This window comes from Halichoeres trimaculatus, unplaced genomic scaffold (genome assembly GCF_033239565.1).
Source record: "Halichoeres trimaculatus isolate MK-OKI-2021-1 unplaced genomic scaffold, fHalTri1.1 fHalTri1_scaffold_4, whole genome shotgun sequence".
Taxonomy (NCBI): Eukaryota; Metazoa; Chordata; class Actinopteri; order Labriformes; family Labridae; genus Halichoeres; species Halichoeres trimaculatus.
The window spans coordinates 14,619,439-14,640,646 of NW_027437182.1; the positions used below are offsets into that span (position 1 = coordinate 14,619,439).

The 21,208-nt window shown below is 40.6% G+C and overlaps 2 protein-coding genes across 2 annotated transcripts in view; one reads left to right on the plus strand and one right to left on the minus strand.

Annotated features, from left to right (window-relative positions):
* The window catches only part of LOC141789399 (adhesion G protein-coupled receptor D2), a 78,018-nt gene extending 77,705 nt beyond the window's left edge, over positions 1–313 (plus strand). The window contains 1 exon segment of the mRNA XM_074668800.1: positions 88–313. Coding sequence (XP_074524901.1) covers positions 88–225 — 138 coding nt within the window. The 3' untranslated portion in view covers positions 226–313.
* A 979-nt stretch (positions 314–1,292) lies between these two features.
* Positions 1,293–21,208, minus strand: part of nr5a2 (nuclear receptor subfamily 5, group A, member 2) — a 67,570-nt gene continuing 47,654 nt past the window's right edge. Inside the window, exon 7 of the mRNA XM_074668708.1 lies at positions 1,293–4,165. Coding sequence (XP_074524809.1) covers positions 3,918–4,165 — 248 coding nt within the window. The 3' untranslated portion in view covers positions 1,293–3,917. The remainder of the gene's footprint in view (positions 4,166–21,208) is intronic.

Consider the following 21,208-nt stretch of genomic DNA (forward strand, 5'->3'; position numbering starts at 1 on the left):
CATGTTTGGACTGTTGATCACAGTTTTCCAACATGGGTTTCTCTAGGTCACTTACCCCATCCTCTCCCCTTCTCTTCTCTTTCTCAGGAGCCCCCTCCTACAGAGGTAGGAGCTTTGCCTGTTGGTTGTAGTCTTCATGTTCCCATGGAGCTGGAGTTTGCAACTTCCTGTTTCCCTCGCAGCCCTTCACCCAAGAAAAGCTATGGCCTCGTCTACGTCGACTGACCTGGCTGCTGACGGTGACTTTTGTTTGGATTCCATTTTTTTTCCTTCCAGCGTTGGTGAAACGGTTTCTTTGTCTTATGACATCTTTTTCGTGAACTCTAAATTTCCTGTCACCTTTCATCACTAAAGATGCACGGGGGAGAGCTGGTGTGGTAGACCTTTGAAGTGTTTTCAGTGACAATGGACTCATTCTCCTCTTGACACAAATCAATGAGAGTTTGTTGCTTGCTTTGGGTCTAATTTTCTACTGAAAATGTTTTCTTGGAAATATTTGTATGTTTTTCCCTTTGATTCCTTCACCCACCCACAGCTTCACTTGCTCATTCACTTGTGAAGATGTTATTGTGTATCGTCCAGTTAAATGTGCAGCAACCTCCAGAATGTCACATGAACTGAGTATAGGGTCTTACATGTGGACGGTAAGTTTCAGGTACATATCATGTAGCTGTGGTGTCTGTTGTTTTGTTTCATTTAAACATTTGTGTTTCATCCTACTCTATATCTCCTGCTGTTACTGTCACACCATCAAATAAAGGCCAGAACGGCATTAAGGAGATTGATGCTGAGCAGCTTATCATACATCCTGATTCTGTTGGTGATCAGGTGTTGTATGCTGTCAGACAAAGGAAGAAAAAATATCAGATAATGGCCTAAAAAGATGTTAAAAAGATGAATACTGATTCCAATTGTGTACTTTTCATATAAGAGTGATACCTGTTAACACATTAAAACACAAAACAAAACTTTTTCCAGCCTATCAAACTTTCAGCAGCTTCTGGTTACTCGACACATGAAATAACTATGTCCCAGTGGTTAGTGTCGTTAGCTGTGCTTTTTACTGCAGATGTAATCTGCAGACCATGTTGCATTTAATCTCTGATTTCTCCATAATAAATTATTCCTTATCACTTTAACCACAAAAAAGAATCATATATATACTTAAACTGGACAGTTCTAGTGTGTGTATGAAGCCAGATTCTCATGTTATAAGCATAATAATAATTTATTGAAATATGAAGAAAAAAATCATTTAGCCTTAGAGAGAAACACACTGCAGGACAAGGGTGGTGACTGGGGCAGTGTGGGTATCCGCAGGAGGACAAAAGTCATCTACAAGCAGCAGAGGAATGGCATTTTGATTCAATGTGGGGCCAGATGTGCAGGAGTATTCTTGTGAAAAAAACTAGTCATGGTGTAAGTCCTCTAAAAACATTAACCTTGAATACAAAATTGTTTCTCTTAAATTTCAGATTATATTTTAAGCTTAAAGACAGCTTTCACCTTCACCTTTAGGTAAATGTCATCTCCAAAGAGCTTATAAAGAACTAACATCATCGAACATGAAGCTAAAAAAAATGGGATTACTGGAATAACCACATTAATATTCCTGCGGTGTAGAGTTCATCTTTATGTTTCAGGAAGTTCAACGCAGCTGCAGAACAATAAAACAGACTTCCATGAAGTGGCTGATTAACGATTGTCTGTTCAGTCGACGCAGTTAGAAGATGTAAGAATCCAGGGTACTCTTAGACGTTGTGGGATTTCAATGAGTTTTCTGTACATTAAGCCCACGTTAAGGGGATTTTCTGATAGCTCTATGACTCAGTCAGCATCATACTGACAGGTAAACAAATTACAAAACAGCTTGTGGGAGGCAAGAGTTTGGGCATATTTAAAGAAGCAGTAAGAACTACAGTACATGTGAAATGCTCCACATGAAAATAAGTTAGGGTGTTGTGGGAAGGAAAGAAGTTTGTTTTAAGGTTGGACAAATCCAGAAGTCACAGCTCAGGGGGAAAGATGCAGTCTTTGGTAAAAGAGCAAACTGGACAGAAAATATGCAGCTTAAAATGCAATAAAGCGAACTGATGGGGCACAAAGATCTCTCACACCTACTCACTTAAATACAATTCATTATACAGACTTGCATTAACATTTAAAAGACAAAACAAATCGCTGTAATCTTTTTTTTTTCCTGAAAGCCCATTTCTTTTTGCTCCGGACTGGCATCTATAAACCAAAAGAAAACAAGAACATTCTACAGTAGACAAATTTATTCTGGCATGGACACCTCACGTCATGTAACACATAGATGGAAACCCAGAGACGCAATAAATTATCTTCATTATTAAGCGGTAACCAGTGACACACTGTACATCAAAAGGTAAAAGCACTGTAAAATAAAAAGTAAAAAGACTACAAAAAGTTTGAAAGTGAAACGGAATTCCTATACAGAAAGCTTAAGAAACAAATGTTTGAATGCCAGCAGACACAGATAGAAATTAATATTTTAAGTGTGATTCCTTTTTGATTTTAGTGTCTCACGACATAATTTAAGTACTGCTAAAAACAAATAGAAAATAAAACACTGTACACACACCAAAGAAAGCAAACCAGAGGGATTTTTTTTTCATTTGGTTGATTTCATGTTTTAGGAAATCATTGCTTTGCAATTTTTGCTTCATCACAGTTCTCTCCCATGACCACATGAATGTAAACACCTGTTGAATTACTCTTTTTTTAATTTTACAACATTAATACTTTATATATATATTTGTACATATTTCCATTCACATCTGCACGGTTAGCTAGCATGGTAATGAAATAAGGCAAGACTCACATAACTGTGACATCACAAATCTTTTTTTTTTTCTCTTATAATACTGATTATTTAGGTTTTTGTAATTTCCTTCTTCTGTTCTGCAGCAGGCTTTGGTCTTTTCTGGACAAAGGCAAGGTCAATCCTTCACCATCTCCAGAATCACACTTTGTTTTGTTCCAGTTGTGATGAAATCATAAAAAACGAAGGGTGCCTTTTTGTTTGTTTTGCAGGAAAAAAGGGTTATAAATACAACTGTGTTTGCAGACATTATTAATTGAATTTATTTAACACTGGTCTTTCTGAGGTACATAGTTTAAGATGATTCAGGGAGTTGGAATAAGAAAGGGAAACCACAAGGTGACCGTGAGGAGCTAATGACTTCCATTACAAGAGAAAAAACATCTTCTTCTTCTTATTGGCCTGTTTCTTATCTTTGTTCATTAAAGAATGTTCCTTTTTAGACCTTTTTTAATCTTCAGTTCTCCCTTTTTTCAGTCAGGTTAAGCTGCCAGGGCAGGCATCTTAAGTGAGTTCAAAAAACAGACGTGATGATAGGTAAAAGTCTCTGGCCTGGTTGAATTCTTGTCCTTTTGTCTTTACAGTACCAATAACAACAAAGAGCTGGTTTCAGGGAGAGAGCACAGCGGAGGAGCGTCGACCTAAACAAGCCGAGGCTGTAATCACAGAGCTGTTTGAAAGATGTGCGCTGTTACTCACCTTCCTTTCTCAGCACAAAAAGCTTCCCACAGTGTCACAAGCATTAAAACACTCAAGGGTTGTTAATTCTTTAAGTTGCAGCCTGCCAGGCTTGATAGTCTGTGCAAGTGCCGACAATTACTTCCCATCTTGTCGTGTCAAATGCAGTTTATTTCAAGTGTTTTTTCCTTTCAGTTTTGTCTGTGCTTTAGGTGAAGCTGCTCTTCTTTAGACCTTTCTTTCTTTTTAGCATAAAGGGATCAATGTGTTGTTTGTGTGTGCACATTAGACAGCCAAGTCTCAACTGGAGGTTCAGTTTGGTAGGAGTTTCTGTGCCGCTGCAAAACGCTAAGAATGTCTGCACAGCTGCATTATGGGTAGCAAAGTCTCTCCCCTAAGCTCTCTTGGCATGTAGCATTTCAATGAGCAGGTTGTTGCAGGGCACGTCCCCGTTCAGGTGTTTGTAGTAAAGGTATTCTTCGGCCTGCAGGCTGATGGCCCGGATCTCCGGCAGCCGGAGGAGCAGCTGGCCAAACTTGTCCGTTTGCTGCGGGTAGTTGCACATGACATAGTCCAGCAGTGCTGCGTTGACCTGCTCCTGGACACTCTCTACCAGGTGGAAGTTTTCCAGGTTCTTCACATCTACAGGTGGAAGCACAAAGAAAGGTCAGACGCTGACACACACTGTTTAGAATACAAGATTAGACAAATAAGGAAAAATGTAGAGCCTTTATGCAGGTGTGCAACAGGAAACTGCAAATTCACAGGTATTGTACAATATCTGAGTCACTGTTTTCAGGTGTCATAGCTACCTAAAATACAATTATGTCATAAGCACATTTTATTCTATCAAATCAGCAGCCTTTATTTGATAATCTGCTGCTTTTTTGATTTATTAGATTAGAAACTGAATCTTAGGACGGTTTCACTCTGGCTGACATTTTCAACGACAGGTTTTACAGATAAAATTGCCCAAACAATTTGTGTCTTTTTATCAGACAGCCCCACAACATGAGGTCTGTGTTTGTAACACACTTTTTTAACTTTAAAGGGGACTTCAAAATACACCGCATGACGAAACACCCCCATCATCCTTTTTCCTCTTCGTCTCCAGAGACTGCAGAGTAGCGGGAATCAGGTAAAGGCAGAAAAAGGTTCTCCTCCTTAGAGATTCATTCCCCATGAGTCTATGAATTATGTAGGGCAGAGTTACAGTCAAATTAGAGCTGATGCTACTTCTTAACCTGGTGCCTTTACAGCGCTTTAATATAACAAAGAAAAGTTTGTTCTTTTAGTGAAAATAACAACTTGCAAAAATTATTAATCACTTTCACAGCAGGGAGAAAAAGCAGGAGTTCAACTTGACAGGGAGTCTTTTTTTTCCTCCGTTAATTCCTGTGCAAAAAAAACATTCTGCATCTTTCAAAAAGCCTGCCTCTACACCCAGCTATAAGCACTTTTCCTTGACAATAATAAGCTCACTGGGGAGTTGAGGAGATTATTGCAAGACAAGACAAAAATGTGCTAAATGGATAATGGTGGACAGAAGCGCTGTGTGTACTTGTCATGATTATGAAGCGCAGGGCTGCAGAATATTTGATCAGATAGCAGCTCTGTGTGTGTGAGTGTGTGTGTCTGTGTGATCTTTTATTAATCTGTTTGACCCCAGGTCGAGTGTGCTCGCAGCAGGCTAATGTGGAATGACAGAGTCCCTGTGTCTAGTTGACACCTCCGGACCAACATGCTCACACACTCAAATACACCGTCTTTCACACCAAATCTGCCTCTCGCACTGAAACACACACACAAACACACACTCTTACACTAATCCTTGGAAATACACATGATATTTCTTTCTCTCTCACTGTATTCCCTTCCCACACACACACACACGCACGCACACACCCCATCCTCCCACCCAGAGCATTAGGGGGGAGGGTGGGGGAGATAAATCAGCAGCTAATGAGGTCTAGAGAATGAGAAGCAGGTCCTTCAAGGCACTTCCATCTATGATGCACTCTACCATGCTATTACAATCTGTATGTGAGTGTGTGTGTTAATGTGTTGTCTGTGTATGTATGAGCTGGTGTGTAGCGTGTGCATGCTCACCCTGACCTCTCTGTGACACGACGGGGGGCTAAATAAGGCCAAGAGAAGGGCAGGAAAAGGGGGAGGGAGTGTGGCCCGTGACAAAGGAGGCTCCAAACAAACATGACATGTGCTTTTTCCTGCTGCCACTCAGCTGTCTGACCCCCCCATCAGCCTCCTGAACCGCCTTTCACACCACCAACACGGACATTAATGTAGCCTTACATAAGCTAACAGAGCAGAGTGTGAGCTTTAGGCTTTAACACACAGACATCCTACGCAGGTCAACGAGGAAAATAGTGTGCTTGTTTTTATCTGCACATTAAACAAATGTTAGAACGGCGTGAAAAGAAAAGTTTCTGATTTACTTGGAAATTCTTTGCCTTCGAGAGGGAATTTCACAAGAGTTCCCAAGCTTATTTTTATTCATTTGATTGTTTCATTAATGTGTTAAACATCTAATCATATACTGGCGCATAGCTCTTCACACTTCAAAGAATAAAGTTCTGGTGGGAAATACTCCATATGTTGGGCATTTAATACTGCAATAAACATAATAGTCGATGAAAAGTGTTTAAAGATATAAATGTGTAACTTACAAAAAAAAAACTGTCGCAAATATTTCTGATTCATAGTGTGTCACTCCAATGTGTCACATTTATCATAACCATAGTAAATTTCTGTATTTCATCATTTTATTCTAATGCTACAACATTAATATAAATACACTATACAATTATATAAAATTATATATAAACGCAGTATAAAACTACTGTAGTCACTGGGTCAAGTATAAATAGTATGCAAGTCTGCATGTCTCCTTCATCACATAGTACAAGCACAGATGTGTTTCTGCAATAGAGACATATGTTTTAACAAAACCTCTACCACTGCTCAATAATTCACAGATGTCAGAGCCTCTTCTGAGTTTGATTTGTTTAATTTTGCAGCAACATGACAAGGTGATCCCACATCACAGCAAAAACATGTGAGGTGTTGCCATGGTTTCCCAGAAATATTATCGTGTTTGTACATCTGCTTGAGTGTGTATGCATGTGTAGGCAGGGGGATGTTGGGGGGGGGGTTGGAGAATTAGTACCCAATGTCTATGTCAAGCTAATTAGGGGAAAGTGAGGCAAAAGACAACATTTTAATTGCTAATTATTATCAGAGCCCCTTCTGAAAAATAATAAATGAGGATCTCCAAAACAGAAAGAAAGAAACTCATATGGCAATAGTTGGATTTACACTCAGGTTTGTAAAATCAGTGGGCAAGCAGAACCAGACAAAAGCAGAGTTTGTTCATGGGAAATTTCTCTTTACTCCGCTGTTAATCATATCACAGCAGCAAATTGATTCTAATTTACGGATCATCCAAACACAGAAGAGGGAACATGAAGGGGTGAAAAAAGGTCGGGGAAACACAAAAACAGAAATCAACAATTGATCAATGACTCTGAGCCCAGACAGTATCAGGTCCGAGCATTAAGTGTGCTAAGCGCTCTCTCCTCCTCCTCCTCCACCCCCCAGCCCCCCTTCTCTCTCTCCATCTCATTGTTCAGTCACTGTGGGACTAATTATCAACTTTTTTTTCACATAAAACAGCCACAGTTTGTTGCAGCGCCGCGTCTGAATACTCAAATGGAAACCCTGAGGTCCCGCAGAATACATTGTTTCATTTGACGGGCGATCATGCTGAAGCCAGCGAGCTAATGCAAAAGCACACACAAATACACACTCATTCTCACTTCCACAGAGCCCCTGAAATCACCGCTGTGCTTTTTAATTAGACTAGATCTGCTCTGTGCTTTGAGTGTGTGTGTGTGTGTGTGTGTGTGTGTGTGTGTGTGTGTGTGTGTGTGTGTGTGTGTGTGTGTCAGCATGTGCTTTTCTTTGCTTTTTCACCGCCCCTTACAATCAACCTGCTCTGGGAACAGGGTTACACACACATACACACACACACACACACACACACACACACACACACACACACACACACACACACACATATATATCATTTGGACACACTACACATTCACTCTTATGAATACTTGCTCCATAACTTCAATCTGCTCTCAACAATGCCTCACAGAGTGGACACGGTGATGAGGGGAAATGCATCTGATAAGATGAATTAAAAAAAAAAAAGCTGGTGTCAAAGTTCAGCATTTTCTCAACAAGCAAACAGCCATCGCTTTGCTCCTGGCTGTAAAAAACTAAGAGGTTGAATTATGAAGTCCTGCACACCAAGACAGTAACAGACCCCACTGTAATATCACCTGAAACTTTTTAAAAACAATTATTCACACTTTTTCTCTTGTGTTTGAATTTGAATATATTTAATGAAGGGAAGGGAAAGGATAAAAATAACCACAAAATTCACCCCTCCCATCGTGCTGTCCCCACATAATGCCACTACCTATTTCCTGTTTCTCCCTCTCTTACTGGACACTAGTATGGAAGCCACAGTTAAACATGGCAAACTAACTCCATGTTCTCTTCTTTTCCACTGCTATTGCTGCAATCAATAAAATCACTCTCAGTCACATGCTGCCTGCAGACAACATGTGTTTCCTGCCAGGTCCAAAAACAACACATAAAACCCCTGAGTCATAAACGGTTATTGAGTCAAGTGCTGTCAGTAAACTTGGCCAATTAAACGTGAGTGGAAGACAAACCCCGTCACTTCCTGCATAGGCGGGAATTGAGCACTTTGGTTCTCCAATAGGGACTTTCACAGGCTTTTATACGAGCCTATCAAAGCTGAGACACCGTTTTACTGTGGTAGCGGTGCATCAAAGAGCGAGTAGTTGAACCCATGTTCAGGCCAATCCTCTTTATGGCACCCTACTGGATTGTTATCAGTTAAACACTATCCGCTGCTACTCTTTTCTTTATAAATCTGCTGGGCAGCGTGGCTCCTATCAGTGGTGAAAGAAGAGAACCCAATAACCTTTGACTTTGGGTTGGTTTAAGAGACTGTGTTAGGTCTAAAGACCTGTTGGTATAAGCAATATGTAGAGCTACGTGTTCACTGTGAGAATGTGTGTTTGTGTGTGAGTGTCAAAAAACAGGACAATCAAAGCAAATAAGGTTCACAGGGCAAGGGGCAATGGCCACATGGTCAGGGGTATTACTAAAGTAGGCTACGACTGAGATACGGTGCATTGGCCTGGCGTATAAGCTGAGCTTTGAGATGGAGGAAAAAGCAACCTCCTTTACTCCTCATTTTACCCCAAGCACACGAATGGACACACAGGAACAAACTACAGCTGAACACACTCCACACCTCAGCTCCCATCAATACTCTGCTGTCAAAATTTCACATGGAAGTGAGTGTATACTTTTTCCCTCAACAGGAGCCTCTGCTTCCCCATTAGAGCATTTCAGTCCTCATCTACCTGAGCTCACCAGCAAACAAGTTTCCCTTCTCCCTGAAGCTCGAAGCTTCCTTGTTTTCCTCAAATCCCATTTGGGGAATTCCAATTTCTTGGATACTGTGCTTCCTTGTAGGGACGAGGGAAAAAAAACAGGAGGTGTAAAACTGGAGATGTATGTTCCTGAACATTTAATGGGGCTTCTTTGGGACCTGATACACCAAGGCTAACTAGCATCATAACCACCCTATTACAGGATACAGGATGAGCATGTAAAGCTTAACACAGTTTTGCCATTTTTAGTGTCTCACCTTTATTTTGATCTCACATACCAACGCCTTTACCAAAGAAGTCTACAAGGATACCTGAAACATGTTCACAAAAAGGTAAAATGTTTTTCTGACTGGAAAAGGTTGTGGGGGTTAGAGGTTTCAGATGCTGTAGACCATGCTCCAAGCTCTTTGTTGGAGAATGTTGATGCCCTTGGGCTACGCGGCGGGGTTAGACTAGGGTTAACATTAAAAGACAACATCCAGTATTGGAGGTTTTTCCGTGATTTATTTAAGATTATTTGAAAAAAGTGTAAATGTACTGTCTTTCTATCTTTCTTTCTTGTTATTACCCATCTACAAAATATTTTCACCTTTATTTCAGTAATAGCAGAGACCAGTTTGTCTGGTCCTAACACACTGAACAGTGACCCCCCCATCATAAAAAGTGACTCTCTCTTTAACCAACATGCTGTAACATACTTTTGCATGCCCTCAAGCTAACTTAGAGCTCAGTGTCCAGGGGCCAAATATCCTCTGCAATAACAATGCATAGCATCAACTGTCCTATGATTTTGGGCTCTGAAAACCGGCCACCAAGTGGGACTGGCCTTTGTCAGTGTGTCAGGAAAAAAAGCATGAAGGCTCAATTTCTTCAAAACCTCTCTTAAGCCACTCAGGGGACCAAACACCATGCGGCTATGAAAGAGAATTAAGAAGGTACAGAGCAGTTGGGGATACATTAAGTCAAATCTAAACCTCTGCTGACAACATTGCTATTGTTGTTAAGCTAAACAGGTAGCGCCAGTTCAGTTCTGTCGCCCAAGGATGGGTTGAAGGGCTCAGCGGGGTGGTGGAGAGAGGTCAAGAGACACTGAGAGGAAGCGAAAAACGCCTTAGGTTCCATAAAATAAACAAGAGAAAAGGCGCTTTGAGCAGGAGAAAGAAAAGCCCCGCTCATTGCTTATGCTGGCTGGAAGGTAAGGGAGATTTATCCTTAGGTGTGAGGGAAACACATTTACATCCTGGTCAGCTGGTCCCGACTGGCTGTGTTATTGTAGACTCTGAGAGATTTCACAGATGGGCACAGACAGATACTTTTTCTTTTTCATTATGAGTGATAATAACTACCACTTATAAAAAAAAAAAATATGTAGTTGCAATGACAAAATATTTGAAAAATCATTTTTCTAAATACATTTCATTAGGCTTTCCTTTGTACTTTTGGAAAATTTAAATATCTCAGGATTTGAACTTGGGCTCTGGTGACTTTGGATATTCAGACAAGCTATATGATCTATTGTTGTGATTACTGATCAGGCAAGTTGACAGAGTCTGTGGCAAAAATGAACAGCCAAAAAGTGAGCCCAAAGTAATCTTAATTTTTAATCTAAAAACAAGCAAAAAAAAAATATAAAGTGTTATTAATTTTATTTATTTATGTTATGTGACTTAAAATATGTACATCAACTGCCCCCATTTGCCACAGTTCACTTCTGACAAGCTGCACGATAAAAAATAAAAACACATTGTCTCAGCATTATGAAAATCCATTTGCCAGAGGGATACTGAGAGACTTGAATCAACAATGAACCTGGTGCTTAGCCCTATGTGGTCCCTTAAGCCCCCCCCCTCCTCGCGTCTTATTGCCCCCTTTCTGAATACTCCTGGAGGCAAAACCAAATGCCTTTCAATGAGTTGACCTCGGACGACGCAGTGCACCCACAGGTCCCTGCTCTTCCACCTTGCTTGTGCTGTCTGGATTGTATGGACAGTTAACCATCGTCCATACGGTCCACCCACCCACACAGCTTCTGCTCATGATGCTATCTGCAGCTTACAACAGTGTCACTTGATTGACAGGCTTAAATTTGATTAGGATCCAGAAAAATAACCCCCAGACAGTGTCATATGAGGTATTTATTAGGTAGTGATCTAGAAGTAATCTAATGAATTAAATCTCAGCATTAGTTTTTTACAAGATGGTCTCAAAAACTTTACCTCTCACTTTATTTGTACCTGCAGTAACAGTAGAAGCAGACACAGTATATAATGAGTGTGTGTGTGTGTGTGTGTGTCCATGTGAGTGTGGTTGCTGTATTAATGCATGCGTGTGAACCTTGTTTATATTCAGTGCACTTTTGCACCCCGTGGCTAATTACACACAGGGTTTGTTTGGTGGTGGAGTAAGGCTGTTAGTAGTGGAGGGGCATGTCAACCTTTCTTGTTTATGATAAAGTGACAGAAAATCATTGGGGGGTCAAGTACCCCCCTCCAACCCTCCGCTGCCCCAAAAACTCCTGCAGCAGTACAGAAGGTGCCTGGTGTGGGAAGCCTCCCCTTTAATGAGACCATTAAAGGGCCCGTCTCCCCGTCAATAGATTTCTCTCATTCTTTCTCTGACAAATTTGAATTAATAATTCAGTGCCAAGCGCCTGGGGATGTATATTTTCAGCATGAAGGACAGTTAATCCATAGTGTCATTCCCCCCCACTCTCCCTTTCGCACTCCTTCTCTCCTCTGCGCTCTCTCGTTTTACATCCACCCACCTCTCCTGCCTTCTTTGCTCTGTACATATTTGATGATGGCAGTCAGCAGGTAGAGTGCGGACCAAAGAAAGACTGCACAGCATGTTTTCCACTTCTCCTCTAACTTCTTTGTTCTTCGTGTAATTTTCTTCCCCTGTCATGTGACAAGTGGAGTCAACTTAAGTGCAAATTGGGCTTTAATTTATTCCAAAGTATTGGATGGCAGCGGCTGTTCTCTCTACCCCCCCAGGGCTGATGTAAGATGACATGTTTGCGCCCTGCCTCTGAAAGCTGGACTTGATTTGGTGAAGTGGAGTTTAACTGGGAGTATCTACTGCGCCAAGGGTTAGGACTTAAGATTGCACAATATACAGAAGTTAGAGGAAACCACAACAACAATACTTGCAAACTTGACTTTAAAATACAATATTGTGGCGTGTGGTTCTGGGTGTCTGTTTGTATTTAGTGACCACTTTGGATAGAGAGTTTTACCAATTTCCTGGAAGAATCTTGGGGACACAATGGGGCTGTTTCAGTATGTGCACTGGTGGAATCAGTTATGTATTTGGCACAAAAGTTGAATTTCAAAATGTGAGGTATACAACTGTGATCAACTTGAAACTAGCGCTATATTTAAGAAACAATGTTTTCTTTAATTAACACTTAGATCTAACAATGATATTGTCAAATTTAATCAGTATTTTATAGACATTTTTTAAGTAAACAATCTTAACAGTCCCCTTTTCATTACTTTGTTCATTGTTTGAATATTTGAAGTTTTTCACTTATGTGTCAGACAGTTCCTTGTCATCACTGAGCACATTACGCATTTATGAGTTTATATTGTAATGTATACAGTAGCCACAGTATAGATAACAGTGCCAGATGGCACTCATGTTCAGTGTAATGCTCCAAAGGTAGCTTTTACTGGCTGAGACCTGCATGACAGCCTGACAGTGCCCTGGGATCAATGTTATGATAGTTTTGGATTTGTCATTATAGTTTAGTTTTAGTTAGTTTTGACATTTTTTTTTCAATCACAGTTTAGTTTTAATTCGTTTTAGAGCGGGCATTCTAGTTTTTATTTACTTTTGATTTTTGCGACAAGGCTTAGTTTTAGTTTAGTTATAGTTTAGTTTTAGTTTTTCATACCTTATTAACCAGGTGCAGGATTCAAAAAGGTTTGAGTAAATATTTTGTCATACTGTTTATTTCAAGTCCAACACAGTGCTCGCTGCTCAGTCAATGCTGATACTGAACTGTTGGCTGCTGCATTAAACACAAAAAAATAATATAAACTTGGTATAAAAAATATAAGCATAAAATATATAAAACAATATAATATGAGCTTTAATAATTAGAAACTTGGACTCTGTAACAATGAAGGCAGACTCAAATACAATTAAAGGCAGACTCACATGCAATTAAACTATTACAGATGCTCTGATTCATTGCTTCTCTACGTTTTGTCGCAGCACAGTGCACAGCCAGTCAGTGCAGTAAACAAGCACGTCCCAGAACGTTGCTGTGATGGTGCTGTACGGCACTGACAACTGCCTAAAACTGTCGTAAAATTGGTTGGGAAAATGTGTCGGATTAATTTAAATCCTAAAGGTTATTAATATTGTGAAAATGATAACTAAGGACATTTTGTCTATAATTTTGGTTAGTTTCAGTTAGTTTTGTGAACACAAGATACAGTTTTAGTTTACTTAACATTTTTGTTTTCTTTTCTTGATTTTATTTGTTTGAGTTGACTGAAATGTATTTAAAATTTTAGTTTTTGTTTTTAGTTTTGTTTTTGTTAACTATTAAAACCTTCCCTGGGATACACCATTATGTATTTTTTTTCCTTATGATGTAAATATGTGTTGTAAAGGTTTGTGAGTGTGAAGTTAAGCTTGGTTGATGAATGCTCCCTTGCGTGTCTGAACAACAGCTTATCATTCAACCAACATGTTTTGCTCTATTTTTTAAACTTCAATATAAGGAATAGCTATTTTCAACAAGTGTGTCTAAGACAATGGACTTACAAGGCTTTGTTTCTTAAAATATCCACTAGGACAAGGAAGAGGAGACAAGAAAGGAGCTGTAGAGGTTCTGGGGTTGGGGTCACAGAGAGGGTGGGGGCTAAACGCAGAGAGAAAAAGAGAGAAGGGGGAGAAGAAGAAAGAGACAGCCAGAGCACCTGTTGGATCATCTGTGCTTTAAAACGTTTAATCACTGTCTCTGGTTACACACACACACACACATGCACACACATGCACACACACATCACCTTAAAGCTCTGCTGTTCACTGCCCTGCCAGAAGTATCTTGTAACCACATTGTCTACGGGCACGCACACATTTACACAGAAGCTCAAAGAGCAAAGGGACGAGGGTGTATAATCTTATAGCAGCCACCTGACTACCATATAGATTACCACCACCATAGTTTAAGCACATGCCTCTGCACTGTACACATTCACACAGGAACACAATGGCTGACAATCCACATGCCACACAGTCCTCTGATGCCAGTGGGCTCCATTTGTGATATTTGGGCGGCGAGCAAATGTAGAGGATTATTTTTACTTCTACTCTAACTGTCAGCGTTTTTCCATGTGAAGGCTTGGATGCTTTCAAGGCTGAGCTCAGTGGCAAATTAAAGGGATAATAAGTGTTTCATTCTTAAAACAATTTTTTAAACTTTTTCAAACTAGCACATTTAATTGCTGTGGTATCAAAAAGTTATCCATTTAAAACTGCTTAGCTTGTCATTCTTTTTATTGTCCTGGGTTCATCTCGTGCCTTTGTCTTTTACATTTTGTTTAAAGTAATGATTGTCCAGTGAGTAATGCTAATGACACATCATGAGCTTTAGCCATCATAAACACCTTGTCATAAAGATTTCTCTGTTGACTAACAGTGTAGCTACCGAGGCATTGATTGAAAGAGTGAAGGGCTGTCATTTACATTTACAACTTTACAAATGATTGACGCTGCGGGTGTGTAAAACTGGGGGTCCATTCAGTTGTATTTTTAAACATTTAACCGCTGATACACTTTAAAGGGCTGTATCTCTACTTCCTCTGTTTAATATGTTTGCATAAGTGACTGTGAGTTGTGAGAGCTTTTGAGAACGCAGTGAATCATAAAATGAAAAAACAAATGGACTGATCACAAGTTGAGAGGGCTCTGTGAGGAGGGTTGTGTAACTCTTAGCTGCTGTTTGTATGTAATGCGTAAGTAAGGTCAAAGCGGGTGATCTGATCAATACACTCCACGACTGGGTCAGTTGTTCTTTCCCTGCAGTCATAAAGATGGCACACACATTCATTCATCATCCAGCAGCTCTGTTGTAAATCTGGTTCCTTCCAGATTATTGTAGTTTGAGTCAGTGAGATAGTAGTTAGATTACATTAAGTGTCAAAAACAAGTCCTCACGAACAAACCATTGAGCTGTATTAGCCACAGCTAGAGTATGGAGGATCTCCAGTCATCAGATCATTTAAATAAAGAGAGGGATTTTCTGTAGCGCTTCAATGTATGCACAATTTGTTCCCCGCGTCTGTTTACCTCAACTAATGTGAGCCTGTTCTCCGCAGGGACCCGGACAGCCCAGGCCTGTCCTCTCTACCCCAAACACACATCCCTCAGCCTCTAATTGGAAAGGAGTAGCAACCTAGCTCGCACAGCACTGGGACCTGCCGCGGCCACTGAGAATGCATTAGCATTAGCATTGCAGCGGACCAACCTGTACATAATGATAACCTCAAGCTCTGGCCACTGGGAACAGCCCCTGTTCACACACACACACAAAATGCACACCAGTACACTCTCCCTGCCCCAGTCTCCCCCTGTACGGGCAGTCACGTAAACAAGCAAGTGTAATGCAGCCCCAGCAGTGTGCTCCTCGAAGATTGAGGGAGGAGGAGGGGGAGAAAAAAATCAGTTGCCGCCGTCCGGGTGAAAAGTGTGTGTAATGAACTTCAGTTCCATTGATCGGGACTGAGTGTACAGGACCGGGGGCTGTTTGTCCCAGAAGGGCTGCCGTACCACTGCTCAGTAGCCTCTCATAAATGTTTGAGAAGCCCGAGCTGCTCTGGATCAACGCTACCTGGGTTACAACAAATACACATCCAGGCGGATGCTGATGATGGATGGATGGATGGATGGCTGTTGGGTGGTGATAGTTGCACGGATCAATACTTTTTCAAACTTGATGACATTCAGGTGTTGAATTGTGTGCAGAAAACTGTAGGTGTTCAACTGTTCTAAAAAATGCAGATGTTTGTGGAGAAAGTATTCAGGACTTTTCATCCTTTCTTAAATTCCAGTCTCTGTAGAAGAACAGGGCAGATGTTTGTAAGCATATGCAAATTTGTTTGGCAAGCTTTTCCCTCCATTGCTCTACCCTTAAGCTCTTAGGCCCTCCACTGGCCCCTGGAAGCCCCTATATGCTGCACACATGATTGATATCACTGCAGATATCACTTAGAAAACACCTGATGTTCCAGGCGGACCATCCGTGCCTTCTTTTGACTGCTAAGTACCAGCTGGCGGGAGGTCCTTTGCGTTATGCAGTCGGTAATAAAAGTTGAACATTGATTTTCTGTAGCAGCTTGTAACTGTTAATGTTGAGACATCAATAGCCAAAGCAAAGCGCTGGGGCCTTAATAGGAGACCGAGAATGTGGAGGGCGCAGGCAGAGGCTGACTCTAAATCACAGAATCTATCCCTGCCGATCGATAGGACAGTAACTGCAAGTGTCCCTCTGCTTTCCTAATGTTTTATAATAAACTGACAGCCTGTAATAAGGCCAAAGGAGAGGGAGAATGAGAGGGAGGAGGGGAGAGATGGAGGGCAACAGTTTCTCCATAGCATGCCTGTCTTAAATCACCCCACATGGGAGTGCAGGGAAGGAACAGAGGAGGAGGTAGAGGGGAGGGAAAGGTTATTTCTTTAGTAGAAAAAAACTTTTACTGGGGCATTTGTCTGGTTGTACTCACTGCTATGGTAGTTAGTAAGTATATTGATAGGGGAAGGCAGGAGTTTAGGGTATTTGTCCTGTATTGCTTTAGCGAGGCAGTGAGTTAAAGTGTGTATTAAATCCTACAGCCACCATGCAGATGTCAACACATTCAAGTGTGTGTGCAGGACTGTTGCTGGGCATGGATGGGTCTGAAATTCATAAAGAGACTACTTACTTGTAACACTTCTAGTAGTGAGAGAAGAAATGTGTTACTACATTGATACAGTTTTGGATTTCTGTTTCATGTTGAAACCAAGGTTTTACTGTAAAACAGATTTGTTACTGCATTAAAAATAAAGTTGCTAAGAAGTGAGCGAGAAAAAATTTGAAAACAGATGATTTAGATCCCCCAAATTTGTTTTGTACGCTTTCATTTTTTTTTTAAAGTTGATCATTTACTGTATCAGTATGAGTGATTCTTAATTCTTTGGAAGCATAAGAATTTGATACATCTTTTTTTATGTATCGCTTTCTTTTCTGTCCTTCCTTACTTTTAGAAGGGTTAAAAGATTATTTTATGTTTCATTATGATACCATCTTCAGGACTTCAGCTGATCTATGTTCTTGAAATGATGTTGCTTCTTTGTCTTATCTCATTGATCAAGTGTTAAATGTCAGGGGTCTGTAAACGTACTAATCCCCATTTAAACAAACCCTCCCTATGATGTTGCTTTACACTCTGATAACTGTCCTTGTTTAGAAGCAGATAAAGACCAGTGTCAACATAATCTCCACATAAATCCTTGTAAGAATGTGATAAGAACTTAAAACAGAAGAAAGACAGCAAGCTCGAGCTGTAAATTGGGGAGATACTTTGCAGATTATCAGGGAAATGTTGAAATCCGTAATGAAACTTTAACATATCTCAGACAAGATGTAGGGCTGAGGCTAAATGGGGGGTTGTCAGGTCAAGGGTGAGGGCCAGTAATCCTCAATAATTCCACCACCACCATCACAGCTCACCACAACTGCTGCTTAATGACAACAGCCTGCAGTACTACCAGGTAATAGTGTTGGGCTGGAGACCTGGGGCTTTTATTGCTTGATAAAGTCTGAAAGCCTTTTAGGCAGCCTCATTACACGGAATTCCCTACAAAGTGGCGGCCGGCGTTAGGAGTCGACTGCACGCCATGTTAGATTTCTTAGGCTAAAATTGACAGAAAATAGGCGAAAGTATTTGGTTCATTGCTTTAGGGCACACTCCCACCTACTCCTGATAAGATGAAAGAAAATAAAAGAAAAGTCAGGACACTCAAACATGCCTGGCTAAGATCCAGGACTGAAGTTTGAGCAAATGTTTTTTGTTCGTTCACTGCGTCTTAAAGCTGATGAAAGCTGATGCCGGTAAAAAGATTTGTTTGAAATATGAGAGTCAATCAACGCATGTTTGTCGAGCACTCCAACAAGTTGATGGAAGAGCACTGGATGCTGTTGCTCTGTGCATGGATTGCACTTTATGAGTCTCACACGTACATTTATAGTCTGAGCCTCACCGCAATCACCACTACTGTATTTTCAATTATGGCTGCCATTGCACCAAGAGAGTGTCAGGTGTGTGACACAAAATAAAAGTCAGGAGCAGAAGCTGCATGCCTAAACACACACAAACACATCAAAAGTGACGTTTTTTGCACTGTATTTGGTGCACATGCAAAAAAACATGACAACCAAAATTTACAAAGACCAATATCTCTCATGAAAAACATCTGCAAACATTTGTCTACTTTCTGTCCTCTGTATTCACCTGACTTTATTTTTTAAGTTTTAATCCTTTTGGCTTTTTTTATTGTTTAGTGATTCACTTTTGGCAAAGTTTAAGACGATTGAGGTACAATGAGTCTGTAGTTTGTGGCAGTCCTTTTAAGTTGTCAACGCAGTCTAAAGAAATATGCTTTAGTGGCTGATCCTGATGTTTCCTGGTCTCTCATAACAGCATGAGAAGTGGTTGAGCCCTTTCTGCAGTCCAGAGCATAACAACCATCCAACCATCCCTTTATACACATATTGATCAGGTCAAAGGTACAGATGACGACTTCATTCTGTTGACTTTCAGCACAACAGATAGCCAGCAGCACAAAGAGAAGGGAATAAAAAAAAGACTCTTTTATGTTGCTTTTAATTAAGCTGTAAACAGTTGTTCCAGTTATGTGCATCCCCATTTGGTGCCTACGTTGGTCTCTATGGGTGTAAATATCGAACCGTCGCTGCCTTTTGATGTTAATCAATCCCTGACCGACTTCTAAATGATTCGGTTCGTTTCAGGAAATGAATATTTGCCGGGCTTTATGGGGTACGAGGGGAGCTGGTGTGCATGAATTAGCCAGCTCCCTGGCTCGCTAGCCGGGGATCAGGGCATTGATTCGGAGCAGCCTCAGCTGTTGCTTAATTAGGACGTACCTGTCTGGGAATTATGTGTTGTTTTTTGTTCTCTCATTGCGTGGAAATAAATATGAAAGAGAAACAGAAAGGTGAAGAAAGAATGCTTTTCTTTTGTTATCAAGGTCAATCATGTTTCTTGTGTTTGTGTTGTCAGCAGATTGGTGTCTGACCTCGCAGTGTACAAAACAGGGAAAGTCTGCCTTCATGCTGTAACGCACTTAACATGTCAATGAGGAACAGAGACTTGCAGAGGTGGAGCAGAGAAATATTTTTGTAGCCCTTTTACTGTTTTAATAGTTTTAAGTTCAGATGAAGGCTCTACACAAATTGAAATGGCTGTATTAATGACATTTAAAGGACAAAAAAGGATAGAGGAAAAGTTAAAAGGCAGGGAGAAAGAGAGAAATAGTGGGACAGATGTGGACAAAGACAAACAAAGAGTGATGGAAGTAGCTGTGAGGATGGAGTTGTGATAGATCAAGGCAAAGAAAGACAGATTCAGAGAAAAGACAGAGAAAAAATGAGCAGAGCAATGAAAGGAAAGACAATGCAGAGGGGCTGGGCAGACGGTGAGGAATTGAGGGCAGGTGGGGATGGATAGGTGGGTGTCTCTAAACTCCAGCCTCAGAGTCTGACTAACCACTTGACGGACAGCTAAAGTGGTGCTGAGGCAGCTCTTGAATCACTTGCTGTCTCGGTTTCTTATGAATGGACAGCATTGCTGATTTCTAATCACTGACCTGGAACCAATGAGAGCAGGAATCAAACATCATTTCATCAAGTTTTGAGTATTTACGGCATGGCTTAAATTGGCCTTTTTGAGGGATGAACATCGTTTTTTTTTTTTTTTTTTTTACAGGGTGTGATTGAAGCAAGCTAGCTACTTAAGAACATCAATGTAGACTTTTTTTTTAAAATTTTCAGAGTATTTTTCATTTAATTAATTTAATATTTTATTTTTTAATTTTTAATTTGGTTCAAGTAAAATTCATTCAGGCTGATGGAATTAACATATGACAGGACTGCTCTAGGCTTTGAGACTACAGATGCAGTCACTCAATGTTCAATAATGTGCAAAATTGATGAATTAAAGGCAGCATTTGGACATGAACCATGTAGAACTGTGTGAGTTCTTTAAACATGGGCTACAGAGAAGTCAACACGAGGCCTAAATCCTTCATTTTTTTATCATCTCTTCACCGGCTTTGTTGCCTCTAAAGGCTTCAGTATGAGAGTGTTATTTAGGTCTATGTCCACAAATCTGCTCTCTCCACTGGGAGCATTTACCACCCCACGCTGCTCTGGCAGCCCCTCTGGTTTTCTTCTCGGCTGACGAGGACTGGCAGCGCCTGTCTCACCCAATTACACTGGAGGGGGTCTGACCTGCAGAGCTGGGTTAACTGGTTGTTGGCTGAACACTCACTGACCTCTGTCACTGCATCTGCTTTGCCTGTGGAAACCCTGTGTGAATGCTGTGGCATGCATCGGCTATGTGTCTGTTTAAATTGTTGGAGAGAGTTTTTCAGTACTGTTTTTTTTTTCTTCTAGCACTGAGAGTAGAAATATATGTGGATTTTATTTTTAAGCAGTGCATTATCTTCTATCCTTCTCCATTCTATCTTTTCTTTTTTTACACCAGCAGGTTAAAACGTTCTCCAAAGCAGAAAAGGTGCAGTGACAGGTTAATTCCTCTAAAGTGAAAAAATAAATCAAGCCTCCAGCCTGAATTTGAACTTGTGACCTATTTCTCACCTCTAGGCTTCCCTGACATCTGGTCATATATAAAACAACCTGTCTGTCTTTCTATTAGGCTTTTAGGCCTTTTAAAGGAAATCAAAGACCCATTAACAGTGTCCTGACACCATACAACCACTAGTAGTAATCCTTTACTGAACTCTGACCCAGACAGCACTCTCTTTCTCTCCCTGCCTCTCTACTATTTCATGTGTCTCTGGCTCAAAACTCAACACACACAATCATTGCTTCGAAGTCTTCTGCACACTTAAGAGATCAATGCTCTCTGGGTGA